This window comes from Pteropus vampyrus, unplaced genomic scaffold (assembly GCF_000151845.1).
Source record: "Pteropus vampyrus isolate Shadow unplaced genomic scaffold, Pvam_2.0 Scaffold334, whole genome shotgun sequence".
NCBI classification, from domain to species: domain Eukaryota; kingdom Metazoa; phylum Chordata; class Mammalia; order Chiroptera; family Pteropodidae; genus Pteropus; species Pteropus vampyrus.
In genome coordinates, this window is record NW_011889115.1 from 599865 (window position 1) to 610511 (window position 10647).

Below are 10647 nucleotides of genomic sequence, written 5' to 3' on the forward strand. Positions count from 1 at the left end.
GAAGTGCTCCGGGCACCCCTTGGTGTCCAGTTCTACCCAAGCTGCCGAACAACAGATTGCTTCCATATGAGGACAGCTAATGGAAGGGATAATTTTTCCTGGAGGATGATGACAGTGGGGCCCAGCAGGAGAAGGAGGGCTCTTTACCCCCTAATGTGCGCCTCTGCCCATCTGTGCCAGCATTTAACATCAGTTAAACGCTGGTGGAGGCAAGTGGTGAAGGGGTCAGGTACCAGCCTCTAAGAACCTACTAATGCCCAAGGCATTGTCTAATTAACGGAAATTTCAGAGCCACCCGCCCACTCCTCTGTCCTTCAGGTGGTCAGGTGGTGCAAGGAGCTTGGTGTCAATCTAATGTAGGGCTCAAGGGGTACAGGGCCAACCCAGGCAGACTTTTTTTTTTTTCAATTAAAGAAGATAGCTTATCTGTTCTTCTAGAATTAGTCCTGAATTTAGAGGTAGGTGCTTTTGAAGGCGATCTGGGAAACTGTCATCTTGATGCTTTGGGGGCTGGCAAGAGTAACTTATATTTCTCATAAATATTCAGAAGCAGGCAGTCAAGCTAGAAGCTAGATGCAGAATGAATTCTCTTTTCAGAGACTATCTTCCAGATTCCCTGAAAAATTAAAGACACCAGGAGCATAAGAATGAAAAGTAAACTCTCAGATCCGGGACTGGTTTTGTCTGACATGGAGGTAGCAATTTTGCCCCTTTGCTCATGTTTCACTTTTTCCCGATGAGAGTGAAATGTCAGCCTTGATAACCAGCAAACAGAATGAAAGGTGCTGTCACACTCATTGTGCAATCTCAGCTCTGAGACTTCCATCTGGAAAGCGGACCTGGGGAGATCTAACGCTTCCGCCAAGCTTGCAGATAAATGCAGTTAGTTGTTGGCCCAGAAACTCTCTGTGCTCATCATGGTAATTCCTCCTTCTGTAATTGCTTTGTCACCTCTCCTCCTCTGCTCCCCAAGACAATTTGGAAACCTGGGCACCAAGGCCTGTCCCACTTCAGGGGACTGAGGAAAGGGGGTGGCGTGTCAACACCCGGTGGCAGGCTGCCACCAGGTCAAAGGGAACTCACCCCCATGACCCTCCCTCAGATCGTCGTGGGTGTGATTCTCCTTTACTACATCCTCGGAGTCAGCGCTTTAATTGGGGCAGCTGTCATCATCCTGCTGGCCCCCGTCCAGTACTTCGTGGCCACCAAGCTCTCTCAGGCCCAGCGGAGCACCCTGGTGAGTGTCCCCAGGTGTGCACCGGCCCTTTTCCCCCACCTTTCCCCCATGTGTCTGCCTGCTCCCTCTCCCCTCACATCAGTGGGTCTCCTCACTCTTCCCCCTGAGGCCACCAAACAGCTACCCCCCACATATCCACACTATCATTGACCTTAAGCAGGTCACTTCACCTGTCTAGGCCTCAGTTTCTTTGCCTGTGAAATGGGATTAGTGGAGAAGGCAGGGAGCCCCTCTGTGGGGACAGGAGCTGGGCGTTGTCTGTGAAATGGTGAGGACATAGACTCGGCTCCTTGCTCTTGGGTGGGATGGGGGTAGAGGAAACCCTTCTCTGACTCGGTGATCCCTGGCAGGAGTATTCCAACGAGAGGCTGAAGCAGACCAACGAGATGCTCCGTGGCATCAAGCTGCTCAAGCTATACGCCTGGGAGAACATCTTCTGCACACGGGTGGAGATGACCCGCAGGAAGGAGATGACCAGCCTCAGAGCCTTTGCCATCTACACCTCCATCTCCAGTGAGTCTGCTCCAAACAGCCAGCCTTGCGTGCTGCTGCCTTTGTGTTAGGATAAGGTATCAGGGCTTTGGGGAGAGGGGCGGTAGCAGATGCTGGAGGCTTGGGATCATCCAATCCAGGTGAACCTCAAACTGTCTCATGTAGCAGAGAGCTCCCCAGAAATTACAATGTTCTTTACATATTAAGAGCCTGCCATGGGTGGGGCACTGTGCTGGCCCTCAAGATACAGTGATGAGAACAAGAGATGAATCTTTGATATGCTATTGACCTGATATGTTATTGAGAGGCAGCAGTAAACGAATAAACAACAACAGTTTTGGTTTCTTCCAAATGCAAGGGCTCCTTTTCAATGAGTCAGACTGAGCTGCCACTTCCCTGGGGAAGATACATGGAAGCTTCCATTTATCTGGGGCCCTGAGAAGGAGAAACATTTTATTTAAACAACAGGAGTTCACGTGTGAGGTCCTCGCGGGCATATCTACACTAACTGAATTTACATTCGCCAAATGATTTGGGAACCCCGAACTCAAAAAATAGAGGGGCGGGGAGACACAAACTGGTAAAATTCGTAGGGTCCCAGCAGACACACATAATAAAACCACTTTCCAGAGAACATGGGGCTCCTGTGGCAAACATTCCCGTTGAACAAAGAGCAAATAATAGAGAAAGAAAAATCCACCAGAGAAAAATACACCATCAGAGTGAGTCGGCAAATGCAAAAAATAGGAGAATTACTCCCTCAGTACCTGAAGCTGATAGAATAATCTGAAACAGATAATAAAATAAGTGCATGTAAAATAATTAAAGATTTAAAGAAGGTGTAAGACCTACGAGGAAAAACAGGAAAGAATCAAGGGGAAAGAATGCCAAAAGAAATCCTAGAAATTAAAATTTTAGTTATTGAAATTAATTCGATGGGTCATAGTCCCCAGGTCAGAGTCAGGGCGTGTGAGTTCTGGTGATTGATAGAATCCTGGCTCAAGGTTATCTCTCAGTTGGTCTAGCGGCTCCCTGGACCCACTCAGTGGTGGTTATTGCCCAAGTGCATAATTGGGATATCGATATTTAGCAGCTGGCAGACTTCACAATGGTTGCCTGACCTGTCCAGTTTAAGAGCCATTATGGTAGGAAAGGCCAAAAGGAAGTCCCCATAGAGAAAAGCAGAATGGAAACAAAAAACAACTCAGTGTACAGGTTAAAAAAAATAACATAGCTGAAGAGAGAATTTGCGAATTAAAAGGTAAATCTGTGAAAATTATACAGAGCGTGGCAAAGGAGGTAAATGGAAAACATTTTCTGTAAGTGGGAGAACCATTTCATAGACGGGAAGTTGAGGCCTAGAGGGGGCATCTTCCTGAGGTCGTTCTCTGAGGCTAACAGCATGGCTCTCACAGGGCAGAGCTTGCACTGAGCACCCCGGTGTCCTGTCTCCCTATGTTCAGCCAGACCCTGGTGTCCTGTGCCTCAGGCAGGGACCCTGATCCAGTCAGCAGTGGCCAGGCTACCCACCATCCACAGTGCCAGCCATGGTATCTTCCTGTGGAAAGTCCTGCTAAGATCTGATTTTCTCAGACTGGAGCTGTGAGCGTGGCAGGCAGCCACTGCTTCCTGGATTCCTTGACATTCTAGTGTGCTGGTCTCATCCCTTTACCTGTGGCCTCTGACCCTCAGGCTGAGCACTCTGTAGGACAGGAGAAATTGGGAAGCACCATCTGGGGAGCTCAGAAATCAGCGTCTGCAGACCCAGGCTCTCTTCACCCTTTTCTCCACCTGTTCTGCCTGTCCCTGGGTTCAGTCCTCTTAACGGTAACTCCACACGGTGTGTGGCCCACTGAGTTACAGACGCCTGGCTCCCAGGTGTCACATCAGGGAGAATAGCTGCTGAGGTGGGAGAGGGAAGTGGGAAGGGAAGCATCAAGGAAACTGGGGCACCGGGTCCCTAAAATTCTTGGCAGCAAAGTAGGGACAACCTTGGGTCATATAGATGGGGGCAGGTGGCAGCTACGTTGCTTCTGGAAGATGTATGGTCATTTTCTGCATTCCAAACTGCAACCTGAAATGTGTTTTCCTATGTAAACAACATCATACGATGCCTAGGTTCCGAGTTAACCCACAGATTCCTAGCTAGTAGGTGTTCTCGGTCCCATAGGGCCCTCAGAAGACAAGCCAGGGCTTTGTGCAGGGCCTGGGGCCAGAGGACCTGAGAGAAGGAGACTCTATGTTGTCAAGAGCTGAGATGACTCTGGAAGGAGTGAGGGGCTCTGGAGCCAAGAAGGGGTCTGCCCAAGGCCCCCTACCTGTCCAGGACTCCATGACCTATAGGATAAACAGAGCAGCCCAGGCTGATAACCTGGAAGAAGCACTGGGGAGGGAAAGGGAAGAGTCCTTTAGGAGAGCTCGGAAAGCCAAGTGCTGTTTGCTCAGTGCTCGCCCTTCCTGGGATGGGTTTCTTCGATTTGGTCAGTGGAGCGGGGAGACGGGTGGTAGGGTGGAGGTACCTCCCGGCTACAGGTGTATGCTTTGAGTGTGTTTTCATTTATCTCCTCCCGGACTTCCTGCCTTCTACTCTGTCACCAGGCATCAGGACACAGGTCATTAGGCATGAGATAAGGGGACATCTTTTATTCTCACCCCTGGCACCAGCCATGGGGTCCTGGCGCCACAAAGGAGCCCTTGAGTCACGTTTCCTGATGGAGGCCATCCTGATGCTGCCCGCTGGGCTTTCAGTCTGTCGTCCGGTGCCAGGCAGTCAGACTGTCAGGCAGACAAGGTTACCTCTGACATTCTTTCTGATGGTCTCACTGTCAGCATCACTGAGAGCTGCTGTGTGTGGAGCCTGAGCTAGTGCAGGTGTGTGTGTGTGGCGGGGACAAGGGGTGCAAAAAGGAAATGGGTGCAGTTTCCTTGTCATCAAAATCCAGAATCAAAGGAAAACAGATGTAAGTTACTTGGTGGATATTGAATGAGCCAGCCCCGTGGGATCAGCCCCATGCTAAGTGCTGGGAGGGATGCAAGGAGTTTATACTCTGTGGAAAAGTCAGAGCTAACCTACATGAAACAGTATGGCAGGGAGCACTGAACTGACCGCACTTAATCCTCATATCAACTTGGCGAGGTGTGTAGCTTTATTGTCCCATTTTACAGCAGAGAAGTTCGAGGCCTGGTAAGGTGAAATGACTCACTGAGGTCCTCAGCTAGTAAACGGCAGAGAACAGAGAAGAAGGAAGACTGTGTGGACTGGGAGTTCACACGGAGCTTCATGCACGGGGGACCTTGGGGGGCACCTTGCCAGCTGGGCAGGATCTCAATGAGTAGAAAATAAAGTGGGAAAAAGCTAGAGGCAAGTGTAGTGGCCACTCCCCTTGGAAGTCAGTTCGATCCTCATCTGTTTGCAGAAGCAGCACGACCTCAGGTGTCCAGTCACTTATTTGAGGACAAACTCTGCAGGAGTGACAAAGGGGGCCTAGACCTACCAGTCAAGCAACCAACATGCTGCCAGTTCATTCTGTCCTTTGTGTAGCACCTGTCCCAGAGCCTACTCTCTGTGCCAGACTCTACTGAGGCCCTGGCGGTTACAGGGGAGGCAGGCCTGGTCTTCATCCTCACGGTCTTGTGGGAGACCATGCCGTGAACAGTGGTGGGGAATGTGGCCAGAGCCACGGGGTCAGTTCCAAGTGCTCCGCTTTCTCTTTTGTGGTACTCACTTGGCCCTGGCTTCTTTTGTTTCTTTTATTCACTTATTTAACAAATATTTACTGGGTACCTACTATGTGTCAGGACCTGTGCTAAGCATGGGGGATGCAGTGACGAGAAGAAATGTCGGTCCCTACCTGCAGGTTGCTCCCAGTCTAGTAGGGAAGACAGACATGAAACTATGTTGTGAATGACAGGAATAGAAAGGGATATTTCTGGGCCCCATGAGAAGTTGTAACTAACCTAGTCTTAAGGCTGGTGGGTGTCAAGGAAGCTTTGTCACAGGTGAAGCTCGTTGCCGATGCCCAAAGAATGACTATATGTTAACCAGATGAGGGGAAGGATGTTCCAGGCACACAAGCCTGGAGGTGAGAAGGATGGTGGTGTGTTTAAGAGAAGGTAATTCGGTGAGGAGAAGGAAACAAGATCAGATCATGCAGGACCCTGTGCCCTGCGTTCAGGCCTCTGGGCTTTCTCCTGGGGCAGGGGAGCCATTGAAGGAGTTTAAGTAAAGGGAAGATGTGTTTGCCATCTCTTCCAGTGTTCTAGGGTCGGGGGTCTTTCCTCTTCCTAGTCCAGTCTGAACCACAGTCAGACGGGCCCTCCTTGGATGAGTGTGACTGACTTCTTACTATGTCCTGAAAAACAAAAAAACACTCCAAAATCCAGCTCTGCCATGGATGGGGGTGGCATGGGCAAGATGGTGCTGGCGAACCCCACACACAGGGCACCCAGCACCCGCCTCTTCTCCACAGCCCAAGACTCGTGCCCCTTCTGTGCTCGTTGGTGGGGGCCCTGACTCAGAATAGCCAGTGTCAGGGACAGGGTGACCTCCAGACCTGGTCCTGCTTCCTTCTCCAGCTTCCCTGAAAATCTTCAATATTTGCCCTTCCTGTGGCCAGCTGGTGCAGCCGCAGTGGGTTGCTGATACAAATCCTGGCCTGCTTGAGCTGGGAGGGCTAGGGAGGTTCATCAATGAAAGGGGCAGAAAAGAAATCGGTGTGACTTGTGGGGCCTCCTGAGGGGTTCTCACCACTGCCAGTGACAGGTACACCCTTAACCTGCTTTCCTTCCCGCTCTGTGGACTTCAGAATGACTCTTGGATTGAATAGAAAATAGCTCTGTGCACTTCAAAATACACTTCTCCCTCCAGCCAGAGCAATCTGCAATCACAGACTGTGAGGCTGTAGCTCCTCCTGGCCCCCCAGGGAGACAAAGCTGAAGTTAACCAGAGGCACAAATGGCTGGCTGTGCCTCCCTGACACATGGCTTCTGAAATATTTATTGATACTTTGGAAATGAAAAGCTGCTAGTATTGTGGTACTTGCCAGCGCCCACAAGGTCAGGCAGCATTCCTTAGGCAAACCCAGGGGAGCGGTGATCTGAGGCTAGCTTTGCTTTTGTTGATTTGTTTTTGTTTCGTTTGTGGGGAATATGGAAAGCTGACACATTGTTCACTACCGTACCCCCGGAACCCAGCTCATGCTTGGAACAGAGAAGATCTTCAAAAAATAATTTCTGAATAAATACTTCTTAAAGGATATTTTGGGGAGAAGATTAAAACAACACCTACCCACATCTCTACACCATTACAGAAAGGCTTTTGCTTCCGAAGGTGACCTTTCAGGCCCGCCTCCATGCAACTAAACTTTCCGCAACAGTATCACGCACATCATTTTGTAATCTTCTGCTTTCACTTAGTTGTTATTTAACAGGATTTCTTGCTCTATCAAGATTTAAGCACTATCATGTTCTCCTTTTTTTTTCTTCCCTACATCAAGTCAAAGTGAGTCGGCCCACCCCATGCCAAAGTTGGAGAGAAATCTATTCTCGGTCATATATTTTTCCCCCTGCATCGCTTTTAATATCTTACGGGGCCGTATGTGGTTCAGGAAAATAGAGGCAAAGGCCACAAGCCTTTGACCTATGACAGCTGGGATGCCCAGCTCCTTTCCCTCTTCTCCCTCACTAGGGTGCACGGATGTCTGCTGAACTCAGAGAGGTGCCAGAGCCTCACAGGCCTCCCAGCCTCTGGCACTGACATCCCCAGTTCCAGCCATGTCCACTCCAGGCCCCAAGGGGGTGATCTTCAGAGAGGCTTTTAAAACACAAGCAGCTGGTATTTCCAATCCTTCCCGCCACCAAAGGGGACCCAAAGCCCCTGCACAAAGGCCATCCTTGCAGGAGAGGGTGCGGGAAATGGAAAATTATATTTTCATCCTTAGTATCTTCATATAACAGTCAGAACAGGGCGGAAATTCATTATATCATATGTATTCTCCTTGTTAGCGGTTCATCAGCGTTGTATCTTTTTTAAATTTACTTATAGTTTGTCTCATGCCTCAAAGGAGTTCAGGCAGCTACAAGAATAAAGACAACAAAGTGGAAAAAATATAAATTGAAAAAAGTCACGACCAGGAAAGCATGCAATAGAACAAAATGTCAATTATCACATGGTTTCTGACTACGGAATCTCCCTGAGAGATGATGTACCACATTTTACTAAAACAGCCCTTCTTGGAAGTTGCCGGTTGATTTTGTTGCAGGTGGTTTGTTGCTGTGGTTGTGGTTTTGTTTTGTTGTGACAGATAGTGCTATAGCTAATACCATCTTGCTGAGGGCTTTGTGCTTCTCTTGAATAATTACATATTCAAGATAAATTCCCAGGAGAAGGATTACAGGATCAGAAGGTCTAAACTTCTGTGTGGCTCTAGCTACCAAACACCAGATTGCTTTCTAAGCAGAGTTGTACCAATTTACAGTCTAACTCCAAGCCTATTTTTTAGCTGGAAGATGAGCCCCAAAATATGTGGGAGGGGTCTCGGCTTGGGGCAGGGGGCCAAGGGGTGGTGCACAGGTGCCCTCTCTAGCTTGAGCCCCTCCTCTTTGGTAATTGATGGGGTGGGCAGGAGAGGACCAGAATGAGGCCCATGCCCTGAGGGAGCTCCCTGAAATAACTGGCCCTGGAGGGGAGGGGCAAGACTATCGCATGTTCAGAGCTATGTAGTTGGTGATGGTCAAAGGCCCTAGGCCTCACAGGAGTCCTGGGTCCCAGATCTGATTTCTTCTAATGTAGGAAAACCAATAATGCTTACACTGCCAGAGATTATGAGGGAGGTCTGTGGCACTGCAGTGGGCACCTAGAGACATAGAGGACTCTTCTGGATGAAAAGTTAAAGCATGGTCACATGTGATATTGGTGTTGATAAAAAGCCTGTGGTCAGAGATATTAGCGGTGCCCCAAGAGCTCCAGCCATGTCTCCTCTATGAGACGGGGAGCTCTGCCATGACAGGGGCTATGTCTCCCTCATCAGATTAGGAATCCCCCAAGATGGACACAGTGTCTTTCCTATCTGCCTGGGAACACCCTAGGGGCAAGTTCATTTTCTCCTCAGCATATCAGGGCCTTCCTGGAAGCATAGATCTGTCTCCTTCCTCAAACTAGGAGCCCCGTGAGGGCAGGGGCCATGTTCTTCCACCCACTCAGGGGGCCGCATCTCTAACATACACTGTGTGTGTACTTGCTAGAGCAGGATTATTAGAGTAATTGGACAGTCAGCTTCTTAGAATGGTGTTGACCATCTGGACTTCTTCAGAGTATCAGAGACTTCGCCACTCATTAGACAGGGGCCATATGCACAGTCTGAGCCCTTGGCCTCTGGCTCCTGGCTCCTGGCTCTTTCTGCTTTCATTTGGCTAATTACAGAACCAGACTCCTTTCTGGGCTGGCCTGGAAGAAGCTCCTGGATGGAAGGAAGAAGGATGAGATAGGAAGGTGGCAGCTAGATGGCCATCTCTTACTCTAGAAGGGCTACTTTCTCTGGAAGAAGTTCAGGACCCCATGCCCAACCTCAGGCATCTCAGACTTTGGGCCAGAGGAGCAGTTACCTGTGGAGTAGGACTAAGCTAGTAGTTCATGAGGTATAATAGTCAGGAAGCACCTAAGGCTCACAGAGCCTGTTCCCTGCATTATCTCCTCTCACCTTGGAGAGAGCCAGAGTGTGTGGACAAGTAAGTACAAACTTACAAAAATCAGATGAAGACACCAAGGCACAGAGAAGGGAAATGAGCTCCTCAAGGCCGCACAGCTTATACGTAACAGGGACTCCACCCTTTTCTGACTTTAAGTCCAGCTCTCTTTGCACTCTGGTGTCCCTGTGACAGGTCTGAGGACCTTACTCTAGACAGAATAAGAAGCAAACCAACTGCCCCGCCTGGGGATGGACTCTCAACCTTAGGACTAAGGGACACCCTGTGTTCAGCTGTCTTTAGTCACTGACACCTCATTGTGAATGAGATGGAAATCTTTCCCAAGAGCCATGGGAGATCTGGAAAGCTCTAAGCCTTAGAGACAACCCAGCTTGAGAGACACAGAAACCAAAGGCACAGGAAGGAGTAGCAACTTGGTGCCCCAGACACACGAGCTGTTGACCACAACCAGCCAACTCTCCTATCCCTTGTCTCACCACTTTCTCATGGGGCTTCCTTCACGCTGTTCACCTGGAACAGATGGGAACATTTAAGCCTTTATTTAAAGGCTTAAGTCTCAGAGACATGGGACGGGCGTCCTGAGGGAAATAGGTAAGGAGCTGCAGGTGGCACAGGGCTAGACTTCTGCCCCAGCCCCACCTGCAGGCTGGGGAGAGGACCCCACAAGCCACGTTGCCTCTAAGCTGCCCTGAGCAGCTTCATTTTTAGCTGTCTCATGCCTCCCACTAAGCTTCCCCTTGTGCTTCCTCTGCAGTTTTCATGAACACAGCCATCCCCATTGCAGCTGTCCTCATCGTAAGTAGATTTTTCCTCCATTTCCTGGTGGGTAGTGGGGGGCAGGATGTCTGGAGCGAGAGGCCACCCAGGGTTTGGCCTTTCTGCAAAGGGACTTCGTAAGACGGCTCAGCCGTCAGGCTGAAAATAGGGCAATGGACTGAAAGTCTATACCGGGCGGGTCCCTTCCCGCTTCAGCAGACGGGGGCCTCAGCCTCCAGTCCCGGAAGACCTGAGGCTTAGTCTTTAAAAAAATTAAATGTTCTTTTGAAAATAGCTATGAAACTTTTTAAATTATAAAAGCAAAACATGTTCATTGTAGAAATGTTGAGAAATTTAGAAAGGAAAGGGCAGAGAGAATTTAAATCACCCATAATCCCATTGGCAGCACCTTTAATGTGTTTCTTTCCAGTCGCTTTTTAAGGCACATAATATGACCT

At 49.5% G+C, this 10647-nt stretch overlaps 1 protein-coding gene across 1 annotated transcript in view; it reads left to right on the plus strand.

The window, feature by feature from the left end:
• The window catches only part of ABCC8 (ATP binding cassette subfamily C member 8), a 73539-nt gene that overhangs the window by 25054 nt on the left and 37838 nt on the right, over positions 1–10647 (plus strand). Inside the window, 3 exon segments of the mRNA XM_023522163.1 lie at positions 1103–1237; positions 1588–1750; positions 10188–10228. Coding sequence (XP_023377931.1) covers positions 1103–1237; positions 1588–1750; positions 10188–10228 — 339 coding nt within the window.